This window comes from Sceloporus undulatus, chromosome 7 (assembly GCF_019175285.1).
Source record: "Sceloporus undulatus isolate JIND9_A2432 ecotype Alabama chromosome 7, SceUnd_v1.1, whole genome shotgun sequence".
NCBI classification, from domain to species: Eukaryota; Metazoa; Chordata; class Lepidosauria; order Squamata; family Phrynosomatidae; genus Sceloporus; species Sceloporus undulatus.
In genome coordinates, this window is record NC_056528.1 from 16,580,870 (window position 1) to 16,608,396 (window position 27,527).

Below are 27,527 nucleotides of genomic sequence, written 5' to 3' on the forward strand. Positions count from 1 at the left end.
TAAAATAACAAAGCATAGGCTGTAATGTAGGATCTTAGCCAACATTTCAAATGCCCTGAGAATTAAATTTCCCTTTCACACCTCTTAGATTACACACCCCATGAAAGTCGCCCTTCCCAACAGCTGGGATTAGAATAGCCATTTTAATTTTAAAATGGGTTTGTTCATATTGCATTAGCAAGACTGAGAAGCAACGCGACAGAGACCCAAGCATATTCTTGGATGTTGTTATGTTTCAAACATGGTTCAGTTAATGGCAGATAAACAGTTTGGCACATGAATGCAATGCACATCGATGCAATGCAAATATGCTCTCACTCTTGCTCTAGCTTCTAATTCGTATTCTCAGATAGAAACAAAAATACACACACTAAACAAATAAAATATTGTTATACGTTGAGTGAGAGGGTGCACAATGTCCACATACAGATATAAAGGAGGTCACAAAGGTAAAAAGTTCGAGAACCACTGATCTAAAGGTTGATTATCAATATTCTTTCCCCATGTTTACCGCTTCTCCAATGACAATGGTATATTTTGTAGCACCTGATTAACTTTACTAATAAGTGATGAGTTATATCTCCAGAGCGTTGTGTCCCTAATTAGGTATTTTCTAGACAGTGATCGTTGGAGAGGGGTTCGGCAATGGTACACCATTGCAACATCCATAGGAACTTTCACGCTGTCTCCAAACGCCTGGAGGACTGAGTGAACAGACGTCTGGATCACCTTCCTGGGATTGACGATCATCTTCCGTGGGTTGAAGACCTCTTTCCGATCTGGTTCTCGGAGAACATGATGGAGTATGTTGACCCCAGGTACCATGTTCCAAGACGGGATGGAGGCAGAGTTGGAGGTGAAAACTGTGTTAGGAAAAACATAGCTCTCAAAGAGGAAGACGCCATCCTCTGGATTTTGCTCCTCGAGGCTCTCCATCATGGTTTTCCAATTTGTATGATTGATGGGCAGAATAATTTCATCCACGTCGTTCAGCAGCACATACCTGCTTCTGTACATATTCCGGTAGACGCAGTCATTTAAGGCGGCAATTTGTCCATAGTAGCCAATTTGGGTCCCATCGTCTCTGGAACGCCATTGTGTAGAAACATTGAGGTAGGATGTGATCGGCCAGGGAACAATCTCCAGAGTCCCTTCGGCCACATAAAAGTCTAAGACTCTCTCCATCAGTTGGCTGCAGCTATTCTTATAGACCACCACCTTTTGCATCCCAAGGAGTTTATACATTTCCATGCTCTGGATGAACTGCAGGACGTTGTTGTAGTCTCCAAACATGGTGGAGATGCACACTGTAAATTCCACAGGGGAAGTCTCAAATTTCCGGTTTTTGATTTCGAACCACGGCAACAGATTGATGTCCCCTTTAGGAAATGGGTGCAAAGCCACATAACGGGGCTCGCAGTTCGCGGGCTCCACGCAAACCATGTCTGCCACTGCGAACGGGAACCCAAATCGATCCGAATGGATATTTATCACCACCTTGGAGATGTATACTTCATCCTTGGCCAGGCAACAAAACCAACAATAGTGTTCTTTGACTTTCTCGTGATGCACGATGGCAATTATCCGAGTCAACTTCTCCTCCCTGTTATCAAAATATGGGGCAATGACCAATGCGTTGGTGTCCTTTAAAACTGAAATTGAATTATTGGTGACTTCTCTTCTGCAAAGCTGTTTCCCTTTTTCCCCAACTATTTTTGGGAGCTGAGAGTATTTCTGTATCCGGTGGTAGGAAACAGTTAGCATGGAAGCAAATGCCACTAGACAAAGCCCTGTGGCCAAGTAAGTCTTCCTTCTGAAACAGATCATTCTCTTGAACTCAAGCCCCACACCAGCATGAGCCTGCAATAAAGGCAAATAAGTCAATCGGATTGATGATCAATGCAGCTGTTAACTCATCTCCTATGATACTGAAAATAGGCTAATTGGATAATAAATAATATGCTTGTAAATGCAGCATTTGATTCCCCAGACTATGACTCTGGAGACCAGGATTTGAATCCTGCCTCAGCCATGTAAACCCACTGAGTGACCTTGGGCAAGGCAACACTCTCTCAGCTTCAGAGGATGGCAATGGCAAACCCTCTCTGAAGAAACTTGTCAAGAAAACCTCTCAATAGGTTTGTCTTATGTCAGAAATGACTTGAAGGCACAGAACAACAACAAATATTGAAGCAGGCATAACTCAATAGAAGCATCATTCCACAAGGGCAAAGCAATTTTATGATGCAAGAATGTCATTTGTGCACCAGGTGTCTCCAAGCTCTGATTGGGATTTCCTAGTTGCCAGCTCCAAAATCCAATCCAATGACAAAATACACAGTGGGCGGCATCTTGTTAGGGACACACCCAAATCTAAATCCACCTTACACCTGTGTTTGCCTTTAAAAATACATTGTAGAGGTTAGTAGTCCCTTCTACCCTCCACAATGGCCAAAACCTCCTCTCCCCAGACTCTGTTTTGTTTCAAATTTTCCCAAGTCCTAGTCCAATACCCAAACCACTAACTACATCATGCCAGCTCTCTCTTTGCATACTACATAATGTTTATTTTAAGTGCAGGTGGCCCTCCGCATTTGCAGCTTTGACTTTTGCGGATTTGACTATTTGCAGGTTTGATTAATATGTTCTCTCTAGGTCCTCTAGCGCAACTCTGCCACAAGTTGGCCATAGAGTTTGTCCTGAGAAACCTAGAAGTTCCTAGAGAAAACACTTCTCTAGGCATTTGTGGGTCCTCCAACATGGGTCTATGGTCAACCTCTGGCAGAGGTTGACCATAGAGTTGCACTGTGTTCTTCTAGGTAAAACGAATAGTGTTTTTTTAATTTGTGGTTTTCCCACATTCACCGGGGTCCTTCACCCCTAACCCCAGCGAATGTGGGGGGACCACTGTATTGTTTTCACGTATTAAAAAACAAGATATAATACGTAAATAAACATAGTGAGGGCAAAGAACAATAAAAACACTAAAACATCAGAGGAACTTTATTTTTTAAAAGAGAACTCTGCAAAGTCATAAAGCGACAAAGCGCAAAAGCAGCAGAGGATAAGCAAAGGAACTCTATCTTTCGCTCATCCTCTCTCTATAATTAAATGCAAAAATAATCAGCAAGAGTAAAAATCAACTGGCAAACAGACAATCATCTGAAGGCTGCCGACTTAGCGCACTTTCTGAACCTGTCTGGGTTTCCTCTTCGTACATATTAGTAAAATGGTGTAATGATTAATCAAAATGAATCCTTAACACTCTGTCTATTTAAGATTGTAAAACCATATTGAGCAATGAAGATGAAATAAATCAAAGCACAATACCTGACAGCTCCTCCCGTCACTCAGGACTGCACCAGAAACATGTATTTTTCCACGCTGTTTCTCTCTTTAACGGAAGGGAGGAAATCCTCCAACCCCAAGAGAAGTATATTCCAAGATAATGGACCAGGGAACACCGAACCAGATTATCCTTCACCTTTGTAATCTGTTTCCCCAAAGGTTTTTCAGTTTGGTCTTCAGCAAACTATCTCTCTTCAGCAGTTAGCTCACTACCTAGAAACTGACGCTCTCAAATAATATAATCCAATCAAAGGATGAATACAAATTGAAATAGGGAGAGACATAGGAGATTAAAAATAAACCTTAAGAGAAAACGAGGCATCCAGACACTTTGAAGAGGAGCAAGTGGCATGTAATAAAGCTGGAGCTTGCTTGAAAAACAAGCTTAACAAGTTCCCCGGGAAAAAAGGCAAATGACTCAGGTTTTAGTTGAAGGGAAGATCGGGATGAAATTTTCCAGGTGTGTGCAAACAGGGATGCCAGCCACTCAGTAAATCTGGGTTTGAAATAACACGAAGGAGGTATTTTGCAGACCCAAACTGAAGTTGCACACCATCGATATGTGGTTAACATGCACCCCTTGCTTTTCCTCCTTCCCATCTAAGCCACATAGCCTGGATTCGGTAAGGAGTCGGATGTAAACACTCAGTCCAAACAAGACCAAGTTGCCATTGGTCAATGGTATCAATGGTAATGATTTGAGCCTTGGACTAGGACTCTGGAGACCAGCTTGGCCATGAAACCCATTGGGAGACCTTAGGCAAGTCACACGCTCTCAGCCTCAGGGAAGGCAATGGCAAACCTCTTTGCCAAAAAGAATGCGTAATAGGTTCACTTTAGGGTTGCCATAAATCAGAAGTGACTTGAAGGCACATGACAACAATAATCATAGAAGACCATTGATGTAAATTTAGAATATCATCCAGACTTTGACACCTTTCAGATTAGATTCCTGCCATGCGATATATATGGGGCTGAAGAAACGTCTATTTGTTTGGTAAAATACAATAAACTAGATTGTTGACTCGTATCAGCTGAATGGATCAAATCTCACCAGTTCTGAAACTTCTTTGCTGGCTGCTGACAAAAAGCTGCTCCCTTCCACATAAATTGTTAATACGAACCAGCTGCAGGCAAGGTTTAATAGCTATTCCATCACTAAAACCTAGATTTTGATCTGCTTTGCATTTATAAATGCACACGCCAAACCAGCCAGACTTGTTCTGAGTTTCAGTAATGGCTTCCTTGCTCAATCTTAGTCAAGATGTAGAGAGATGCTAGGGGGTATATGCTCCATATACACACCCTTCCAACCGGTTATGAATGATGTGGCTTAAATGATAGTGAAGCCTTATCCAAAGCAGAATTGGTGTGGGGGTGATGCCACAGTACAAGCAAATGTGCATTTGATTGCGCATTCAGTAGTGCAACATTCAGCACAATGGTTACATAGCACAATCATTGTGTAACTCTTGCATGGGGAGGTTTACCCCATGCAACCCAGATTTGATCCATGTGTTGACTACTATTTGGAGAGAATGGCAGGCCCAAGTGAAAAGGAGAATGGTCCAGCTTAGGCGTTTAACAGACCAGGGGCTAGGAATATTTGTTTCTGTACCCTCCCAGAGATAATCTAATAGATGGTGCTGTATGGTAATCATTAGAAATGTTGACGCCAGCTTTAAGTATGGTGAGAGCCCTGTGTAGGATGGACCATATCCCTTTCTTTATCCACTTATTTTCTTCCCCACCTAGAAGTCTGAACTAACTGCTTGCAAAAGCCTTTGGGAATTAGTCTGAGAGTTGCCTACAGCTCTGGGTGAAAAGGTTGCTCAGCCTTGATAAAGATGGGGACTTTGCCTATCTCTTTTGGAAGTGGTCCATTCTTACTTTTAAGGGGCATGCTCCATGTAAACCGTTCCCATCGGGTTTTTATAATCTTAGTTAAAATGGCTCCTCGCACTATTGCATACATTCGGTTCTGTTTTGCTTCTGTGATTTCCTACCTTGACTTAGGAAAGAAAGAAAGAAAGAAAGAAAGAAAGAAAGCGTTATTAAGCCTGTAATTGCAACTGTGGCAAATCAGTTTCCTGGATCTAAATGAGGTGCGTTCATTTGCGGAGGAGGGATGCCTCTAGGCAACTAAACAGCACAGCTGTAATGTTGCCATGATCTAACCCTGCTTGTGAAACATCCAAAAAAGAAAACAAGGGCCTCATTCTCACTACCTTTTAAATCAGATCATGAATCGGTTTGAATGGGTTCCAACGGCCCGGTTCCCACTTAATCCGAATCTCTGAAGCGATTCTGAGAGGAGGGCCATGCGCTAGACCTATTTAACCCCCATCTTTTTGACACTGAATTTTTCCACTTCTTTTTTGATAAATCGATTCTGCGCAAGTGTGAACTACATGCGGATTGGAATCGATTCAAATCTCCCCCCCCACACACAAGCACTAAAAGCTATGTCTCACCTGTTATAAGCAACTGTGTTTTACAGGTAAAGTGTTCCAACACTCGCTTTTCCATAGTAAGGTAATGTGCTGAAGAAGTAAGCAACTGCCAGCTGAGGATGACTTTGAGGAGACAGGGGTACTTTATGTGAAGGTAGCAAATTCCAACAAATAAGAGGTCAGGGGAGTGGTTGTAACCTTAAAGAAAACTACACTCGTCCCTCCACATTCGCTGGGTAAGGGGCACAGGGTCCTTGTGAACATGGAAAACCCACAAATAACAAAAGCACCATGTTTTCACCTGAGAGAACATCCCTCTAGGAATCTCTAGGTCCTCCAGTGCAACTCTGTGGTCAACATCTGCCAGACATTGACCAGAGAATTGCTCTGGAGGAGCTACAAATGCCTAGAGGAGTGTTCTCTCTAGGAATCTCTAGGTCCTTCAGTGCGACTTTTGGATAAAGTTGACCACAGAGTTGCGCTGGAGGACCCAGATATTCCTAGAGAGAGCATATTAATAAAATCCATGAATAAGCAAAACCACAAAAGTCAAAGCTGCAAATGTGGAGGGACGAATGCATTTACAATTTCAAGTCATCTCTTGCTGACTCAGAAAGGCCTTCTGATAAGGGAAGTCCATTATGTATAGCTTAAATACCTTTCAAAAGCACTGTTCTGCAAGATCAATTTGTGATGGCTGTTTCATTTATTAGGACCATCATGTTGTTATACCCTTGGATTTAACTGTCTGCAGAAATTGAAGACTGAGGTACAATCATGTTCTAAAAACAATTGCTAAGCATAAGCAGAATAACTTTATTCAACATACAAGATTTACCTGGACAACATAATACCAGCTTGCCTTAAAATGCAGACCCTGCTGAATGTAACCAAGTTAATCTATAATCAATTTTCACAACATTCAACAAAACCTTTTGTGTGGTGAAGAAACAAATCTACCCACACCTATTGTGTCAATGCAGTTAGAAGAGAGATGCTTGGCGTATAGTTGTTGATTCATACATTTATCTGTCTAAAGCAAATCGGAAAAGTCCCAAAACCATGCTGGCTGAGACTGACAGATTTTTAGCGGACGGATAAGAACTAGCCGAAAACGAAATGTTAATTCAACCAATGTATTTGGGACAAAAGGTGATTCATCCCTTCAGAATCCTTCACAGATGCCATACCTTCTTAAGCAACTGTGAGAATTTATGAGCTATTTGGGAACTCATTGCAAGAAAGAGGGATGGGCATGCTTTCATCTATCCATTAGAGGTGATAAGTTATGTTTTCTGTTAACTTTGTGATGCACAATGTTAAAAGAAGGCTGGTTCCTTTTCCCCATTTAGCCCCTGTAAACAACAACCAAGTGAAACGCCTCTTTCATTCAACAAAAATAACTCCGTTTTGGCAAGCGACCGTCTACACCCAGAATGTCTATTTTAAGATTCTTGCAACTCTTTCTAAGTATTTGTTCCAACTGAACTTCCCGGTCTTCTTAACAAACATTTTTACAAATGCTTGGTTGACTTTGTTAACCAAAGGCTCGCCAAACCTCAAGATGGCTGTGTCCCTAATCAGGTAGTTGTCAGGGATCTCTTGTTTGTGGTGGTCTCTGCAATTGTAAAGCATGCCAACATCTCTGGGCACGTCCAGTGTTTTGCTATAACCCTGGAGAATGTAGCTGGATGAGGTTTGCACCACTTTCCTCGGGTCGACTATCATTCTCCTTGGGTTCTTGAGCCACAGTCTGCTGGGTTCTTTGTAAATATGCTGCAAAATGTTCGTTCCCGGGACATTCTTCCATAACGAAATGTCGAATCCGTTGTCGACGGAAGAGAAAACGTTTTGTGGAAAGAAATTGTTTTCAAAAAGGAAGATGCCGGCCTCTGGGTTGCGTTCCACAAGGCTGCTTATCATTTTTCGCCAATTCAGATGTTTGATGGGTAGGATAATCTCCTCAATGTCATTAAGAACCACATATTTGCTCCTGTACATATTGCGGTAGATGCAGTCATTGAGAACAGTGGCTTTCCCATACAGCCAATCCTTATGCGAGTACCAGAAAGAAGAGAAATTGATATAGGAAACAATTGGCCACGGTATAACCTCGACGGTGCCTTCCGCAACATAAAAATTCAAGACTTGCTCCATCAGTTGGCTGCAGTTGTGTAAGTAAATCACCACTTTCTGCGCGCCGAGGATTTTATACATTTCCATGCTTTGGATGAACTGCAACACATTGCTGTAGTTTTCAAACATGACCGAGAGGCAAAGTGTGAACTCAGCCGAAAAGGAAAACTGCGGCAAACGGTTCTGAATTTCAAAACTTGGCAGCTCTTCCGCTTGGCCTTTTGGGGACGAATGAATGGAGACGTATTTTGGATAGCAGAGCTGGGGTTCCAGACACACAATATCCGCCGCCCCGAAAATGGAGCCAACCCGATCTTGGTGAATGGCAATGGCTGCCCTTTTGACGGAGATGCGGCCGTCGAGACTGCAGCAAAACCAGCAATAGAGGTCCTCCACGTTCTTGTAGGCCACTATGGCAATCACCCGAGTCAAGTTTTGTTCCCTGTTGTCGTGATACGAGGATATGACAAATGTCTTGTTGTGTTTTAATGCTGTGATTGTGTTGTTGACAATTTTCCCTCTGCACCGGTCGGTTGGCAGCTCCACCGGGGAAGGAGGAGGGAAGTGTGTTATCCAGTTGTGAACTTGAACACATAGCAGAATGAGAAAAGGGACGGCGATCCACAAATCCCGCTTTCTGCAGCGAAGCATTGTCTCCTTCTGATGTTGAGATGCAAGACCTATAGGTAAAAATCAAAGGTAAAGACATTGTCTTAGCTTCAGAGGAAGGCAAAGGCAAACCCTCACTGACCAAATCTTGCTTCTGTACCCTTAAAGGTTGGGTAAAAGAGTAAATTTCAACAGGTGTTGCCATTGATGCCTTTTCTACCCCACCATTAAGGTATAAAAGCCCTTTCCAGCATTGCAATCCTACAAACAAGTTGCCTTCCTTTAACAGGTTAGCAATTGCTTGGCCACCATTATTAATATGTGGTTCTTCTTTCCTTTTGCTAGCAGGAAAAGGTCCTTTTGGGAAGAAGGTAAAAGTTCGATCCCATGAAAACTGATCCTCCTGGTTTGATATGAACCAAACCTGTTCCTTTTTAAACAGGGCTTCAGGGCAGAGGGACTTGCAAACTACATGCGCTACTTCTAAAATGTAATATGCTTTTTAGGCCTGTTAAATGTGTTTACAAATCGAAAAATATTGTCCACTCCTGGCTTGCAAGAAGCCAATCTCGGCAAATGTGTGGGTTTTATATCCCTTTGGTTTGCTCCTAAGTGGGGAAAAAATGGCAGAATTATAAATGGTTAAGGGAATATATATTCATATATACATATATATTTGGGCACACCCCATTTTTGCAATCCCCCCCAACAGATATAAGATGTAATTAGCAACTCTGATTAAATCATTATTATAACATCTGTTCTTCCATACAAATGCACTTACCTAGCCTTAAAATAATCACTATAATTTCTATTAGCTATTAAAAAATGTATGTATTTGGGGCAGACTCCCCAATTCTGCAGTTCCTCCCCAAATAAGTTGGAATTTGCAACTCTGGTTAAATCATTATTATCACATCTATACTTCCAGACAAATGCATGTATTTAGCCTCCAAATAATAAACATAGCTACTATTACCTACTATTTGGGGGGGAGGGTGTAACACCCCAATTCTGCAATTCCCCCCAAAACAATAAATCTTAAGAGGGGGATTTGAAGCTCTTTTGATTCCATCGTTCATAATAATATTTATGCTTTAATACAAATATATTTACTTAGCACCACAAGGAAAGGGCTTCTCCTTCAGGTGTGATTTGGAGGAATGGTCCCTCGCTCTTGAGGGGAGACACTCAAGAGGTTTCCTCAGGGAAATACTATTAATTTGAATCTACTTCTTATGTTAGGAAAAGCATTCATTATTAGCCACCATTCCTTCTTCTTCATCATCAGGGTCCTTTGGCGCTCCCTATAGACCCACTTTGTTATGGCAGCCCCTTAAAAAAAAGGCGGGAAACCATTTGCTTCCCAATTTCTGAGGTGATTTTTCCAGAACAATCTTTATGAATAATCCCTATGTTTTCCCCACATTTTCTCTCTCTTCTGTGGTCGAAGCCTATCTGGACTTTGGAAAGAGACATATAACCTTTCAAGGAAGGGAGGAACTTCTTTAAAAGAGTAATTGACAATGCTATTTTTAAAATACAAAAAACATAGGTTCATCTATACTGTTGACATAAATCCAGTTTGACACCATTTTTTTAAACCACGGCCCAAAACACACTGCAGTAATAATCCAGTTTTGAGACGGCGTTAAACTGCCCTGGCTCAGTGCTGTGGGATCTTGGGATTTGTAGTTTGTTGCTAACAGAGAAGGCTAAATGTCTAGTCAGACCAAACTACAAATCCCAGGACTCCATAGGATGGAGTCATGGCAGCCAAAGCGGTGTCAAACTGTATTATTTCTATAGTGTAGATTCGTCCTATTTAGGCTGAATCTGCACTGCAGAAATAATCCAGTTCGACACCGCTTTAAACTGCCACGGCTCAATGCTATGGAATCCTGGGATTTGTAGTTTGTGGTGGCAGCTTCACTCTCTGACAGAGAAGATAATGTCTCACAAAACTATAGGTCCCAGTTGTTGTTGTTGTTATTATTAAGTGATATTATATATATATATGTGTGTATGTGTGTGTGTGTGTTGTGTGTATATATATATATATATATATTACAAATATAAATATAGTTATTATTATTAAGTGTTATTATATACAGTGTGTATATATATATATATATATATGTATATTGATTGATATACTTTACAAATACAAATATATTTATTATTATTGTTATTGTTTATATATATATATATATATATATATACACACACACACACACACTTTGCAAATATAAATATATATACTTTATATATAATTATATATGTGTGTGTGTACACACACACATATAATTATATTGATAATTACTCAAGGTTTGCTTATTGGAATTAATATATTTTCGAACGGTTCCAAGCCATGAATAGTGGGATCTGTAGATAGAGAGGGCCAACTGCATTTTCATGCATGCATTTCCCCCCTAATTCCTGCTAAACCAGTGTCATAATCTGAAACATTTATACTCAGCCCCATTGAGTCCAAAAGGTTTCACTCCCTTCAAGTGTAACCATAATCGTTCCACTTGTCCTCTGCCATTTTTTCTGATTTTCTTTTCTCTTTTCAGATGGTGACCTGAAGGATGTCTAATCAATATAAGGAAATACGCCGTTCATTCTTCCAGCCGGCCCCCTACAAGCTTTCGTCAATGGGCAACAATCACAAGAGGTAAAAAACAGCACAAAGAGGCTTATTTTAATACCTTTTTGTCAGGGTCCAAAACTACTTACTGATGTAAGTAGTTAAAGATGCTAGATGCATTGTATTTCCTGTATGGCAGGGCGTTGGACTGGATGGCCTTACTGGTCTCTTCCAACTCTACGATTCTATGATTCTATGATTTAGGGACTAAGGTCCAAAACACACTGCAGAAATAATCCAGTCTGAGACTGTTTTAACTGGCCTGGCTCAATGCTAGGGAATTGTGGAAACTGTAGTTTTGTGAGACATTTAGCCTTCTTTGTCAGAGAAGTCTGGAATCACAACGAAACAATTTCCAGGATTCCCTAGCACTGAGCAAACTGGATTATTTCTGCAGTGTGTTTTGGTCCAAAGGCTCAATTAATCCTCTGCCTTCCAACTTTTTTAGCTGCTTTTAAAATGTCCCAGTTTTCTCCCTCTTCCTCCCTTTTGTCCGCAGCTTACTTCACTTGCTGCAAACTGAGTTCAAAATGCAAAAGTGGTTTGCACTGAATTAACTCAGCTGGAAAAGCTGAGAAATGGGGACAGAATCCCTCTCTTCCCATAAAACTGCTGGTCCTTTCCCAGTTTGTGTATTAGTCTTAATAACATAATTAATTAATAACTTAATAGCATCACAACACTCTGATGTTACTTGGCCACATGTTTCCTAGTTTTCAACTGTGATCTATTGGGTTTGAAAGTCAGGAGTTAGGTATTGGGTGGAGCTGTACTTCATGGACTCCCCAATGAAATAAATCTGGTTCAAGATTATACCTTCCTTTCAGTAATATCCCAGCCAGCATGGATTCTGGGAGCTGTAAGCCAAGCTCCTGTACCTATCTGAAATAGTGTAAATACTCTTTGTACTCATATATGGATTCTGGCATTTGTAAGTCAATTCCCTGTACATATCTGATAAAGTGTAAATACTCTTATTATTAGATTCTGGGAGTTCTAAGTCAGGTTCATGTACATATCTGATATAGTGTCAATACTCTATATACTCATGTCTAAGTCTAGAAATGCTTCTCAAAATATTAACCCCCAAAATCTGAGTCGACTTATGTGTGGATCAAGGTAAGTACTGTACTTTAACTCCTATTTTTAAAAAGGAACCATCCCTTGGTGAAAGGCAAATGTATTACCTCTGCAGGAAGCATTGACTTGCCTCTGTTTTCTCATCCGTCCATCCAACGTTAGTATGACTACAAACATGTCTGTTGGGATTTTGTAAGTTTTTTGGCATTGGTTTCCTTTGCTTCCTCCTTTACATGCTTTGCTACATGCTCCTAAGTTTTACTCTTGACTTATCCATGGGACATATCAATATCAGTCTCGGAAGAAGGCAATCGTACTCCCCACCAACAAATCTTGCCAAGAAAACCTTGTGAGAGGGTCACTTTAAGTTGGAGATGACTTGAAGGCATACAGCAATATTAATGGATTTATCAGGGAGTTAGTGTGGTATACGGAGACCTGCTTTTTCGATGTTTTCTTTCTCTCTGGACACAGGAGGCAGAAGTGATTCATTTCTTGGATACTGCCCATTGCAAGACCTCTGAGACGACTTGCTCTGCTTTAGTTGACACAAGGGTAAACCATGTTTCGTTTGTATTTCCATCTCAAACTGGGGATCTTATGCAAGCCATCAAACCCAGACACTGAAATTGTTCAGGGGATAACCATTGCTAGTGCTACTGCAACCTCATGCCTTCTTAGCTTCCCTGTCTCTTGGAATTCTGCCTTTGTTTAACTGTGCTTCCCGAAGAACTGCGGCTGACTCCAACAACATAAGTAGCTTGAAGTTCAAACAACTAATGGCTCAAATCTATATTTACATAGAAGCTATATCCTAATCTAGCTAATCAATAGTTCAAGTAAAAAGAAATATTGATCTTTCCAATTGAGAGGAGGAAGGAGGTACATGCAGAGCTGGAGAAAATCTTTGAGAGTACAGAGAGTGGATCGTTCTTCTGTTCTTATCATGATTGCGTGAAAGACTTATCATAAACATTATCCAGTCATTATCCTGTCAATGAAGTGCAATTGTCCCGTCAATAGTACTAATGGGTTATTCCGTTATTCAAAAATGAAGGGAAACTACAGGACAATCCCACCTCACTGATGGGATATTGATGGATAAGCACAACGTTGTCAAAGTCTTTTGCACCATCATGCACAATTGCACTTCATGGATGGGATAATATCTGGATAAGCGCGATGCCGTATGAAAGTGTTTTGCCGATTGCAGAATAAGGACGGGAAAAGGATGGGACAAGGACATGTGATAAATGTTAGTCCCAAAGGGGAAGTGACCTAAGTCACGAGGTAAATTTGAATGAAAGAGAGAGAGAGAGAGAGGAGTTTGCATCCAGGGAATCCCTACCTATTTAAGGAGGGGCAAAGAGAATGCCAACATATTCCAACGGGATTTCTCTGCTTGACATCTATGAAGTTGCCACTTGGTTGAGACTGTTCTTGTGTTTCTATGTTCTTTGACTCAGGTTCACGGACAGTGATTCTGTTTGGGAGCAATGTGCCCTCCTTGTGCATGGCATGACACTCTTTCTTCCTGTGGCTACAACTTGCTAGTCTAACTCATTTGTGTGCTTCACAGGGACAACGTGGAAGGAGGACAGGTTGCTTACCTGCAGTTGTAGCTCTTCAAGCGGTTGCCTGTGAGTTTGTACAAATCCGCCCAACCTTTGCTCGTCGTTCCCTGCCTCTCCCTAGGTACTTTGCTGTTGTTTTGGCATCCATGGAATTGAGGGTTTGGGCAGGAAAAGAGCTAGTAAAGCATTTGGAGAATGGGCAGGACCTAGAAGGTTCCAAATGTTCTCTGTACAGGTGCAAGAAAGCCCATTTGTGTGAATTCACAGGTGATTGCTCGAAGAACCAGAGTTACAGGTAAGCAACCTGTCCTTACACTATTGTTTTGTGGCCTTTATACTTGTTTGTTTGGCCGGCTTGCAAATAAGTTTACAGTTTCTCCCTCCGCTTCCTAGCAAGGCTTTCTGTATGTCAAAATCCCGTACGCTGAATCGCTCAGGAGATGCTTAAGTGATCACATCGGACATGTTTCTGAAGAGGAGCGCTTTTGTGGCACAAGCCCAATAGAGAACTCTGGCACCGACCACGTGTTTTTTTGGCTCTTCAGATGCTCAGCAAGATCTCATAAATTAAGCAGCATCCTGTATTCTAGTATAGTGTGAGCATTTCACTTGGCTGCCATTAAGTACCTCTACGGCACTTGCTGCACTTTCCCTCTCTCCTCCTTCTTCCTCCTCATCTTTTTCCTCATTTATCACCACCTGTTTCCTGCGTACGATGCAAGCGCAAAGAGGTGGGGACTGGATTAAGAAGTTTTCCCTATTTCCTTCCTAGTGCAAGCTTTGTGGGTCATTACCTTGTTTTGTCCCGTGAAAGAAATGCAAGGGACTTAAATCTGTGATCGTCTCCTTCTTTTTCCATCTTCCTATCTTTCTCAGGAGTATCAAAAACACTTCACATGTGAGTATTTGGATGCTGTGATTATTCAGGCTTATTCTGTGTCTGGTTCCTGTTCCCTCTTTGCCAATGTCTATTTTCCTCTAATACTTTGACAATTCTTGTTCCTTTTCTCATGACAGTCAGGATTGGGGTGGCTTGAATCCTATTGTGTTTTACTTATATGTCCTTTACCCTTTTTGTTTTCTTTTCTCTCTCTTTCTTGTTTCTTTTTGTTTCCTAAATGCATAGTACATACATGCAATTCTGTTGCCCTTGTACTCATTGTCAGCCCTTTATTGTATTTGACTAAAAGCCCTTACAAATCCAATAAAAGAATACATGCACACACACACATATACATCTGGACCAAAGGGAAATCACATCATCTTTCAAACAACTAGCACAAATACTTGAGAATAAGACCTCTTATTCTAAGCCTGACTTTTGTATTTCTGTATTTAATTGGCAAAGGCGTTACTTTTTCTTAATAAGACTTTTGTTGATACCAAAGAGATAGCTGTGTTAGTCTGGAAGATCAGGATCGAAAGGGATCTTGGAGCACTTTTGACTGAAAGAAAGAAGTTGGCAGCATGAGCCTTTGTAGACTTTAGCCTACTTCTCCAAATGCATACTTTGCACACATTTATTGATAGTTTACAAAACACTAAGGAGGAAGAAAAAAAGAGAACAAAATTGAAATGTTAAAACGATAGATAAAAGAACAAAGGAAAAAATGATGACCTCCATAGTTCCTTTAAACGGTACATAACTCAAATTATTTCAAGGCTTTCAAGGGAAACTATTCTCCCAACTATTCTCTTCTTCCTCTTCCCAAATTCCTTTTTCCTAACAGCCCCAAAAAGGAAAGTTAAAAACAACACCTTTCTTCTTCCAATATACCTATCATTAATAATACTTATCACTCTCTGTATTCATACCAGACAAATAAACCATTATATTTTACATTTCAACCTCACCTTCTTTTTCTCCCATCCAATCCACGGTCTTCTCTCCTATCTTTTCAAATCCCTTCGTTGCCCCTTATTATTACCAACTCCTTTCCATTTGCTGTTTTAAAGTATTTATCCTGAGTCAGAAATTTCCTTTTTCATCCTTCATTTAATTTTATGCTTTCATTAAATCAGCTTTCACATTTTCTTCCCCTTGAATTATTACCCTTACTTCACTTTCCAGAACCAATTGTCCCCTATTCGCCTCTGTTTCAGTGTCTAATCCTTCCGTTAATTCAAGTTTGTTTCTCCATATACTTCTCAACCTGATTTTGATGTTTCTCCATCCTTGCCTTACATCCCTCCATTATCCAGCCTTAATCTCATTCCTCAGATTCTCAGTCAGATCTTCATGTAGACATTTGGTCAAGTTTGGGAACCCCTCTTCTTTCAGAAAATGTAACTCTTCCAGCAGCTCTGAGAAAGTTCCTGGGAAGGTACCATTTGTCCAATCGAAGTGAAAAGGTGAATAGTCCAACTCTTACCTTGCGGCATCAAGAAGTTAACTTCTGCACTTTCTGAATTCAGTTTTATGCTTAAAATCCCATCTATCTCTGAAAATACATGCACTTAAGCCGCTAGGTGTAATCTAGCTGTAGTTGTAAGTCCTGATACTGTGGGTAAACACACTTACTCAGCTCTTATTTGCAGAAAGGAGGCATTTGTGAGGCTTCCGTTCTCTGTTTTAATCAGAAAGTTCTTCACTTGTATAACTCAAACTTTTAAGAAAGCAGGTTAAGGCTGTCAGGTCTCCAGATCAAACGAGCTGCATTTCATGGCAAGGGCAAAAGGTGCATCTCCCTCGGTCCTTTCTCACTTGTTCCAAATTGGGGATACACGAGTAATGGGAACACCAGATCCTCGTGGGTTATCCTCTGCTCCTCTTTTAATCCAAGGTGAGTTTCACCATCTGGAGAACCCTCTGTTTGCGGCTTTTAACATTAAATCTATCCTCTCTGCCCAGAAGTCAAAATCTTGAGATTAAGGGTTGTTATTGAACTGACTTTTCCCTATCTGGAGCATTATAAAAGTCTACAAAGGCTCCTGCTGCCAACTTCTTTCTTTCAATTACTCCCAAAGGTGCTACAGGATCTCTCTACATACTGCCTCTACAAACTATTTATTTATTTATTTATTTAGGTATTTATATCCCGCCCTTCAGCCCTAATGGCTCTCAGGGCGGCTTACAATAATATTTTTAATCAGACAGTTCCCTGCCCTCAGGCTTACAATCTAAACTAACCTAGCTATGTCTTTGAATTTTACAAGACATAGCTAGGGGTAAAAACAGGCATTGCGACCCCTTCAAACCAGGCCTGATTTGTGTACCAACCCAATACGAACATTAACAGAACAGTGTAGTGCTGAGAAATGTCAAGCTTTAGTTGCATGGGAGCCACAGTTCGGCTTCTTAGGACCCTATAAATAAATAAGTGAATCACAGGCACCACATTTTGGGCTGAATCCTTGCTTGAAATACAATATTTTCCCCCTTTCCCTTTCTCCTCTGACCACCTCTCCAATATAAATAGCATGCCTTTTTAGTTTAAGTCTATAACTTTGTTGTAAATGGGGAGGTTCCACCCTAATTTTGGAGCGCCCTTGTTGCATGTGAACCAGGCCATTCACTTGAGTCCCATTGAGAGCTTCAACTAGAGTAGACCCATTGAATGAATGGGATTTTCATTCGTTCCCATTTACCATTCAACTACATAGCAAGTTCAGTGGGTCTGTCTAGTCTAGTTGGCGTTCTCCAAATGGCATTCAGGCCACTGCTTTTCAAGATTCAAGCCATTACATTTCTGTTCTGTGTTTGCTTTCCTACCAGATGAGTTTTCATCTTGGGAGAGGTATAACAGTTTGTAACATGGGCTGGTTTATCACAAAGCATCTGTGTTTCAAATTATTTCTTTGTGGTGTCACTCTGCCAGCTTTTTGTGATGACAGACAGTGGTTTGTGCCCATAGTTTCAGGGTCAGAAAGCCTTTGCATAGCAATGACAAGGAAGATGGAGGATTATACTGTCAAAACAGGAGCTCAGATTCACTGGTGAAGATGAGGATGTTCAGTGGTTAGAATAGGATGTAAGTATATTGATTAAATGTATATAAAAACAGCCCCTTTGGGGACAAATCTAGCCTGTCTGTAGCTAGCCAGATCACAAAACTACTACAGAATAATACAGTTACCAGACAGAATCCATAAATTAGGGTCACCAAGAATACAATGAAAGAATGCCTTTGTTCTAATACTGGGCAAAGACAATTGCAGCCATAATGTTTAGTCATAATAACTTTTTCAACACCTTTTAGCAAATAGATCATGAGAAGGGTGATATATTATTCTCTTATATTGGAATAAACTGAGTAGTTTAATAGACTACTACTGGCAAATAAAGCCGTTGTCAGTCATTGAGGACCGACAATGATGGCATATTAAGTCAAGCTCTTGTGAAAGTATACTTGTCATTCACCTTTGAAACATGCAGGTACATTGTAAGAATGTTTAAATAGAGTTAATAGATAAAGACTAACTGCTAGCTGATGCCGTTTGCAGAGGATTTAACATTCCACCATTAAGGTTAGCCATTCTTCCAGTTCAGTGTGCAAGGGAATGGTGTTTTGCTTAGTACAGGTACGAACAGAATAGAGGAATCCCAAGGATACTACAGATCCTCTGTTAGAACAAGTAGTAGTTTGATTTCTTCTCTTTCTCTCTCCTCACCTTTTGTAGGATAACCGAAATGGTATAATATACCCACAGGCCAGTGAAAATATTGCCTTGAACATTTGACAATGTTTATCTATAGAGGAAAAGTTGCTGTGGGAACTTTTCTCTGCATCTTTATACTATCTTTTGCATCATACTATTGGAAGAAAAAGGTAATATATTATGACGCCACAGAAGCCAAGCCACTGAAACCTTATGACAGCTTTTGTAGAAGAGCCCAGCCCACCAAGGACACCTTCACAAGACTCAAAGATAACCACAGCTTGATCATAGCCCCGTATTTTGATAACAGGGATAGAGCACTCATCCGCGTTCTTAGCATTGTTCACAACGAAAATATAACAAACCTGTATTGTGTGTTCTGCTGTCTAAAAAGCGAAGTCGTTCTCGTAGGAATGGCGCAGATAGAGATTCACGCAGACCGGTTTGATTTCCCTTATGGGACAGCGGATGTAGTTTGTTGGGAACCAAACAATTGTTCTCCACAGTATATGTCCATTCATCCGTCCCTTGACCTGGATTTGGCCCAGCTGCCTGTTTTTGAGATCAAAAACCGCAACCCGGGAAGCTCTCTCCGAGAATTCACAGTGTGTATGTCCCCAATGTTTGGAGGCTATAACAACGTCTTGCAATTCATACAGTCTGTAGAAATGTATAAAATACTTGGTGCACAGAAAGTGGTGATCTATAAGAACAATTGCAGCCGATTGATGGAGAAAGTCCTAAGATATTATGTCTCGGAAGGGACGATTGAAATTGTCCAGTGGCCCATCGATTTGTACCTTACGCCTTCGTCTCATTGGCATTATTCCATGGATCCCAAAGACATTGGCTACTATGGACAAATCGCAGCCCTGAATGACTGTGTCTACCATAATATGCACAGGAGCAAATATGTGCTGTTAATTGATGCTGATGAAATTATTCTCCCTATCAAAGATCCAGATTGGAAATCGCTAATGAAAAGACTGGAAGACGATAACCCAGATGCTGGTGTGTTCCGGTTTGAAAACCATGTCTTCCAAAATAATGTCTTCGCCTCTGCCAGTCCATTCAACTTCTCCTCTTGGAGTGGTGTCCCTGGGGTGAACATATTGCAGGAGATCTTCAAAGACTGTAATAAAAAAGTTAACTCGGAGAACAAGAAGATGATTGTCCGCCCGAGGAAGGTAATTCAGACCTCGGTCCATTCTGTGCTCAAGATGTATGGAGATTCGGTGGAAGTCCCCAGCGACGTTGCCATTCTCTACCATTCCAAGAGGTATGAGCAGAAAGATTTGCCTAAGGATGCCTTGGATCAAGACCCAACGATTTGGAGATACAACACATCTTTGATTGCAAACGTTAACCATGTTCTCCGTAGATGTAAATTATTGTAAGCAAATTCCAAAGAATGACTGGTGCAAAAGATATAGAATACAAAACAAAAACAACTGTCTACGGACTGGATATCCCATATGGCTGTAAGCACCAACACTGCTGGGAAATAGTTTGCATACATCTTGAAGGGGGAAATACCTTTGTTTTCGTTTTGAAGTCGCTCAGGACCATTTCCTATGTATGTCTGCATCAGGGTTGCAACAGAAGACAGTGTTTTTGCTTGTAGAATTATGGAACTCCCTCATGAATGATACACCTTGAAGGGGCATCAGTGAATAAAAATGCTTTTCCCAAGTCCTTGGTTTAGGTATTTTACTTCTCTCTCTTAAAGGTTGGCTCTGCCTCTTACTGTTTTTTTACTACAGGTATATGTCTTACCGTCAAAGGTTTGTTGTTGTTGGGCAAACCTATTGTGGGGTTTTCTTGGCAAGATTTGTTTAGAGGGGAGTTGCCTTCCTCCGAGACTGAAAGACTGTGGCTTGCCCAGGTGGGTTTCCATGGCCAAGATGTCTGGGTAATATGTATTTCTTTTAACCTGCTTGATATTTTAAGAGATGGCATCCTGTTGGTGTGCATAACACCCGGACTCATATGTGCAAGTCCTTTTTTGGACACTGAAAAGAATACCGGTTAGTACGATGTCAATTCTTTGGCAGCTGCCAAGTGCCCCAATTGTGCTGCCATGTTCATTTACATGCATTCTCTATGTGTCTTTGTAGGCATCCATGTAGTCTGGGAAAATCAAAATGACAACTGCCAGGAGCTAACATCAGCTGTGGTACCATCAGCCAAAGGTCCAGTCCAAGGCACACTACAACCACACTGGCCAGGTACTTTTCCAAATCCCTCATACTGCCCATATTGTGCACCTCAGCCATGCTTTCCAGTGCAGGGCAACAGTCACATTAAGGGCAGGATCTTAGTTTGCATTGCCAGAGTATCCCTCAAAGGGCAAATATCAAGCACTAGAGCACACTGTCACACTATTTGTTTGGCCAGTATTGGGGCTTTGGAGAAGTACCTGGACAGTGTCTGATCAGAGTTGCAAATGGGACAAGAGAGCATATTCTAGCAACTCACTACATATGTAGATAGTTGCCTTGTACATGAAGCTATCCAAAGAACTTCGCATAGTTTCATCTGACATTTAGGTCTATGTCATATGTTACTTTCTTATACTTGCACCCTAAACAAATGTAAAAAACCAACACAATGACAAAAGGCGAGCACAGATGGCTAGGTGAGGCTCTGGTCCAAAACACCCTGCAGAAATAATCCAGTTTGAGATTATTCAACTGCCCTGGTTCAATGCTAGGGAATTCTGGAAACTAGTGTTGTGAGACATTTAGCCGCCTCTGTCATTGTGCCACAATAAACTACAGTCCCCACACTTCCCTAGCACTGAGCCAGGGCAGTTCCAGCAGTCTCAAACTGGGTTATTTCTGCAGTGTGCTTTGGACCTCTGATAACCTTTTGTCTGATCGCTCTGCTTCAGAATATTTTCCTTCCATTCCAGACAGGCCAAGTCTTTAGGAATTCTCTGTATTTCCTCAGAAGCCAGGAACGAAGAACTCTATTCTTTGAAATCGGCAGTGTTCCTGCAAAACAAACTTCAGAGTCATAAAGAGAGTCTTAAATAATAGAAAACTCACTTAAAAGCTGAAAGTCTTAATTCTTATTCTGAACTATTTTCAGGGGGCTCTTGAGTACTAGAAACCTCAGCCATCTTCAAACAAACCAAGCCTTCTTCGTCACTGTCGCTTGCTCTCTTGGTTTCCTTCTCCTCTGGTCTGGGACCAGTTTGCCCAGAAGGAAAGTTCAAGGCAAGTGGGAAATGTTTGGTTGCAAATATCTGAATGCTTGGAGAGGGCAAAGGAATAGCAGTGGGTCTTTGCAGGGATCTGGGTCTTGGAGACTCTCTCTAACTTGGATTTCAATTTCACATTATTGTGCAATTCTTGTCTCTCCGTACAGTCCCTCGAATTCCCCAGACATGCTAAAGAACGGAAATTATACTCTCTTTTACATTAAAGTTTTGTTTAATTAGTGAAACAATTATTATCAATGTAACAAGCTGAAAAATACAGCAACCTGATAGAAGACTGAGGTAACAAAATACTTTTGCCAAAAACCTAAAAGACTCCCACACAAGGATTAAAATTTCAGTGGTTATGACAATTCACAAGGATTCTTCTTTAGAAAGAGGCGCTTTACACAAATGGCATGCAGTGGGGGGCTGCTGGGGTACGGCTAAAAAACAAACGGAACGGGAACAGAAATCCGAAAATTAAAATAGTGCAACAGTTTTTCCACAAGAAACGAATCTGAAATATAGAAATTGGGTTACATCACAATGTGACAAATGGGTTTGATAACTGAATACTATTCTGTATCACTCGACCGAGCGCTAGTTGGAAAAAAGAACAACATGCATTTTGGCACTAAGTTGACTTTAAAAATTACGCACGCGCTAATAAATTAAGAATAAATAATATTGCCTCGATGTAGCTACACAAATTGGAGCTTAAATATAATTTGATGGGGACGCTTTTTATTAAACGATGCTCTCAGAGCAGATACGTACTCTGATCCAGTGATCTCTTTTTGGGGAGGGGATCACAGGCATTGCATGTTGGAAAGGGATTCATCCTTTCCCCACAATTTCAGAGGAGGAAACAGACCTGTTGCCACCTTTGAAAGAAATTGGGTTGCTTGTGATGCTTGCAGCTGTATTGGAAACGCGAAGGGCCTCTGGATCAGGGAACAGAATCTGCTATCTTCTGCCGGGAATATTGTTGAAATAGTACCAATATGCATCCATTTTATTATTCAGTTCACAGTAAAAAGGTGCACTAAAATCAGTAGCTAAGTAGACCTTCATGCTTTTTATAGGACGAGTACCACTTAAGTGCGGATTAGGCTTAACAATGTCCATATACTGCTCTATTGTTGCTCATTTACTTCATCGTCTCAAAAACACTGTGCAGCAAAAGCTGGCTTGTATTGCTGAATACTGCACTTATACTATCACACAAGTCATTATTGTACAATTTCCAGTGTCCATCCGATGCAATACTAGCTATACAAGTCAAAATCACAGTCAGCCGTTTGCATCGCCGGTTCCTTTTTTAAAAACACATACACACACGCACACCCAAAACATTCCAAATGCAGATTTGCGGAGGGACTTTTCAAGTAGCTTAATTTCAAGAGACATTTCTCTTCCCTCCACAGATGCATGCAAGTTTCATTCATTATACAAGGAAATATATTCTCCACCTGGGCGTCACCGTGACAAAGCTTCTCTTCATTCATGAAATGTCTATCAAGGCCCCTGCTGATTTCCCCCCCAAATTTAATTCGGTTGAGGAGCTTGATATAAAACAATGGAGTTTGGTGAAGTTTACAATGCGTTTCCCCCCCAGACACCCTCTTGAATAATTTTTCAAAGCCCAAATATCCTGGGTTCCCCTTTTAAAAAGAAAATTAAAATAGGGATTTGCTTTTTATGACCACTTGTTTTGAAAGTGTTTGACAGCTAAACTACTAAACATCCTTACACAAAAGTAAGCCCCATTGGATTAAATGGGACTTAACTTTCTCATAACTTCATGGTTAGTAGCTGCTTTTGCACTCTCAAAGGCATCTGATAATGACTAAAATCATCCTTTTGACTTCATTAGTCCCTGGCCTGTGGCTATAGCCATGGTTCTTTCATTTCGCACTTTCCCCTTTCTGTTACCACCAGAAACTAAACACAAAGCTTTGTTATACAATTTAGATGTACCTTTTGGGTTGTGACAGTAAATGCGAGTACCTGTTTAACTGATGCATCCTCATATATGTCTCGGATCTTATTATAGGAGGTTTGGCTGTATTGTTTTATATACATTTTGGAGGGAAGTGCTAGAATTTTGTGTACTAGCCAATCTATGCTTTAACCTCCAAGTAAGTGAGGTCTCAGATTAGTGAACAGGATTCAATTGCACTCACTTAGTGGACACTTGGGTAATCCCTCTGTCATATACACAGTTGTCAACTTGCTCAGTTATGCACATCATAATTTGCTATGTGTGATATGTAGGTCTTTGGCAGCATAAAATGGCCATGCTCTTGGCCTCTTTGTTTTTTCCAAGTGGGCAATGTTCGGACTTGCATAAACTTCAGGAACAAGATGTCAACAGGGAAGATGATTTAATACAACTGTAAAGGGTATCACAGGGCCCTCCATTGTGTTATAATTCTTGCTTAAGTCTTGGGAATTTCAAAACAGAGGGCACAGCTAAATGGAATTCAGTTCCTAATCCAATGAGATATGTTTGGTTTGCAGCGTCACCTGGCAAGATTAGAGACCAGGCTTTTAATTACTACAATGTACTTGGCAAGATGTGTTATTTTCTATATCATACAGATGGGTTGTATATTGACAGCACAGAGAGATATCAATAGAGAGGAGTGGGAGAGTTGTTACAAACCCTCATTCATGTCTGGTGCAGATGCAAAGATTCATCTTCCCTCAAAAACAATCCACATGTGAAACTGAAAGCATCTCTTTGGGCAAGAGAAGTGTTCAGGATTGCATCCTAATCTATTATCAGAGGGCAGTGGCCAAATAGGAAATTCTGTTCAATGGCTGCAGGTGGAGGTTGTTCTTGGACATAAAGATGTTCCACTTCCATGTTTGCATGGAGTTAGCCTTTGAGCCGCCCGCAAATCAGTGGTGCATCTCTCAACCAACCTGGCCAGAAAATGGGGCGCTGAAACGCTAGCTTAGAAGTCTGCCTTGCTCCCCTCTATAGGAACCCGACACGATTCAAGCGCTGGCTTCTCTTCCTGAGCTTGGTTCATATTAAGCTTTTCTCTCAGGACAATATACATGTTAATTCAGAAAAACACATATTCAACAACCATTGAGAAATTTAGCATTAAAAACACTTAAAGAAAATGACAGTCCAGAGAGCTCAGCAGGCAACTGCTAACTTCCCCCGTATATTAACCGTGCCGTTCATCTGTATTCCGACAAGCAGCAACTGTGGGCTTGCATTGCGCAGACGCAGGACAAAAGCCAACTTGGTTAATGGAGTCTGGATGGACTTTCTTTTCAAGGAGAAGCACTGGGGAAGGAGCAAAAGGGTTGGCTCAGAGAGGGCCCAGTGGCAACCCACTTCCTAAGAGAGAAAGGAGGGTGAAACGTGCCCTCCGCTTGGAAAAGCTTTTTCAGCTCTTCTGCCCTGGAATCAGGAAGACCCAGCGCACTTCTCTGGGGGGCAGGTGGCGCTTGCACAGCTAGACATTTTTGATGAATAGCACCCACAGTTAAAAGAACAACGGACAAAAACAATTTAAGGCAAATATTTCTTTTTGGGGTGAAGGGGCCCATTTCAGCAGCTACTGCCCGGGCGCCTCGAGTTTAAAACACAAGCAGCATAGCCAATTACAAGAAACGCACACTTAAACGACAGGTGGTTTTGACCTTGTGCCAAAATACACATTTCCCAAATAGCTCAGGTACGCGTATCGGTTTTGTTCCTAGGGTGGTTCGATACAAAAACTGAGGCAGCCACATTGCCAAGCAACTCAGTGCACTTAAGGTTATAAAAACGTTGTTCCACAATGTTCTATTCTAATTGACACTTTGCAGCAAGTTTTAACACTGTCAATTGTTTTGTATTTTTTGTTGTTTTGTTTTTTTGTGCATTAGAAATAATCGAAAACCCAACATGGGCTAAATGTTCTTCAGTCACATAAAGCAGCTCAACAATAAAAAGAGCGGTTAAAAAATAATAATATAATAATAATAATAATCCGCAGACGATGTGATGCACAGTTTGTGGGAGAACAGAAATCCACAGCAGTCTGTGACCACAAAGCTAAACTGAAGGACTCTTGGGGATCCTGCGCTGAGCAGGCTGTGTCTTCGATCAGTCCAAATCCACCTTTCGCATCAGTGCACTGGGTTAGATCCTTTCCTAAGGACAACATTCACTTTCTGCTTTTAGAAGTTGTGTCATAATTACGTTCAAGTTAATATAGAAAAGTGCTGAAGTTGCTGTTGCAGACAGCTGGCTCACTCTGGGAGTTTCCTTCCTCTGCTCTCCTTTGGGAACCCTTTTCCCATCCTGCAGTTTTGGCACTTGAAGTTACACCACAGACCCGGCCTTGTTATTCGAATGACATAAGGTTTGTAGGTACCTGGCAGGAAAAGAAAACAGGATGACGAATGCGCCAAACTCTGCTTTACGGATGTGAGGAATACAGTCGGCCCTCCACATTTGCGGCTTTGACTTCTGCAGATCTGATTATTCACAGATCTCACCTCTCTGCACTCAGGCAACTGCGGCAGCTGTAATATGTTGTTTCTAAGAATCTCCAGGTCCTCCAGCGCAATTCTGTTGTCAACTAAAGTCACACTGGAGGACCTAGAGATTCCTACAGAGAAGAGTTCTCTAGGTATTTGTAGGCCCTCCAGCGCAATTCTATGGGATTGTTCCCACATCGAAAAGCTCCGAATCTTGATTTGAGCCATATGCCCCTAGTTCCCATTGGAAATCGATTCTGATCCTCATTTGATTGATTCCAGGGGAAATAAAGTGGAGCAAATGTAAAAAGCCTGGGGTTTTTTTGGTAGCAGTTATTTTGAAGTTCTTTTGAGAAGAATTGGTTCTGATGCAATTCCTAATTGTGGGAACACCAGATCAGAATTGATTCTTTCTGAGAGGAGGGACAAATGGCAGAGGGGTGACGTTTTGACAGATCCACCATTTCCCTCCATTGCAGAGCATGTGATTGATAGAACATGTGATGGATAGAATATGTGATTATGTGAGTGACAGAATATGCAATTGTTTGATTTTGTAACTCCTTGCAAAGGCAAGGAGGGACAAATGGCAGAGGGGTGACATTTTGACAGTTATTTAGCTGTAACTGTTTCATATTCACACTCCGTCACGATTTTCACACTATCGTCATGACCACAACTCACACACCCTCAACCTACTTTACTAGGTATCAACTGCAGGGGGGAAAAGAGAGTTGTTCTTCCAATGAACAGAGCATGGTTAAATGAAGTTTCCGTCTGGTTTGGGTGGGTCAGACTAGGAGAAGTTACTTAGGTAAGCATAAAATGATTGCAGGTTTCTGGCCATCATATCCAGTCACAGTCTGCCTAGTAGTTCTCTAGTGACTATAGATTTCTAGATGGCTATTGTTTGAGCTCAACTGAAAACTGAAAATCAAGCTACATAGCAGCTTATACCCGATTCTAACTCTTGCACAGCATACAATTTCTGTTTGCTCACAGTGCATTCTCAGATACTTTCATTGCATCAAGGCTATAACCTGGGATAAATCAACACCTTTTTACTCTGACTTTTTAAAAATTAACTCGGGTTTCTTTTTAGCTTTCGTGGCTCCATCCCTCGGCCCAAAAAACAAGCTCATGTGCACCAGAAGGAGCAAAAAATAGTTCCAAAGCAACCCACTGTCAACTGGGCGCATGAGAAGTTTTAAAAAAGAGGTGCCTTACCTGAGGCCTGTTACTTTTGCACGCGTCGTCCAAATGCTTGTGCCACAGTATTGCGTGAAACCTTGAACCAGTCTGAAACTTGTAAACATTGCCTACAAAATAATAATAATAATAATAATAATAATAATAATAATAATAATAATAATAATAATAAT

The 27,527-nt window shown here is 41.0% G+C and overlaps 4 protein-coding genes across 18 annotated transcripts in view; 1 reads left to right on the forward strand and 3 right to left on the reverse strand.

Moving 5' to 3' along the window:
* Positions 1–251: 251 nt before the first annotated feature.
* On the reverse strand, positions 252–1,827 carry LOC121936458 (beta-1,4-galactosyltransferase galt-1-like). Its single transcript, XM_042478718.1, has one exon. It carries the CDS (start codon positions 1,825–1,827, stop codon positions 508–510), a length of 1,320 nt encoding a protein of 439 aa, XP_042334652.1. The 3' UTR covers positions 252–507.
* A 4,770-nt stretch (positions 1,828–6,597) lies between these two features.
* LOC121936701 lies at positions 6,598–11,364 on the reverse strand. 5 transcript variants are annotated; one of them, XM_042479191.1, is made up of 2 exons: positions 11,258–11,364; positions 6,598–8,617 (listed from the first exon to the last, which is right to left on the reverse strand). In XM_042479191.1, the coding sequence occupies exon 2, from the start codon at positions 8,586–8,588 to the stop codon at positions 7,242–7,244; it is 1,347 nt and encodes a 448-aa protein (XP_042335125.1). In that variant the 5' UTR covers positions 8,589–8,617; positions 11,258–11,364; the 3' UTR covers positions 6,598–7,241. The 5 variants fall into 5 exon arrangements, with proteins under 5 accessions (XP_042335125.1, XP_042335123.1, XP_042335127.1 ...); XM_042479189.1 differs by lacking the exon at positions 11,258–11,364 and adding an exon at positions 11,027–11,130; XM_042479193.1 differs by lacking the exon at positions 11,258–11,364 and adding an exon at positions 10,169–10,206.
* Positions 10,933–27,527, forward strand: part of LOC121936703 (glycosyltransferase family 92 protein F13G3.3-like) — a 26,362-nt gene continuing 9,767 nt past the window's right edge. Inside the window, exons 1-3 of one of the 5 annotated variants that reach the window (XR_006105014.1) lie at positions 10,933–11,223; positions 20,567–20,677; positions 21,543–21,648. Coding sequence is in view for 2 of the 5 variants with exons in the window: in XM_042479196.1 (XP_042335130.1) it covers positions 18,533–19,846 (1,314 nt within the window). In the remaining 3 variants the exon portion in view is untranslated. Of the gene's footprint in view, positions 11,224–17,773; positions 17,822–18,470; positions 20,241–20,566; positions 20,678–21,542; positions 21,649–27,527 lie in introns of those variants that run through there. The other 4 variants (XR_006105013.1, XM_042479196.1, XM_042479197.1 and 1 more) reach the window with 4 other exon arrangements.
* The window catches only part of RALGPS1 (Ral GEF with PH domain and SH3 binding motif 1), a 134,027-nt gene continuing 128,367 nt past the window's right edge, over positions 21,868–27,527 (reverse strand). For all 7 annotated transcript variants that reach the window (XM_042479187.1, XM_042479186.1, XM_042479184.1 and 4 more), the window contains 2 exons: positions 27,373–27,464; positions 21,868–26,039 (listed from right to left, as the gene is read on the reverse strand). In XM_042479187.1, the coding sequence (XP_042335121.1) occupies positions 26,010–26,039; positions 27,373–27,464 (122 nt within the window). In that variant the 3' untranslated portion in view covers positions 21,868–26,009. The remainder of the gene's footprint in view (positions 26,040–27,372; positions 27,465–27,527) is intronic.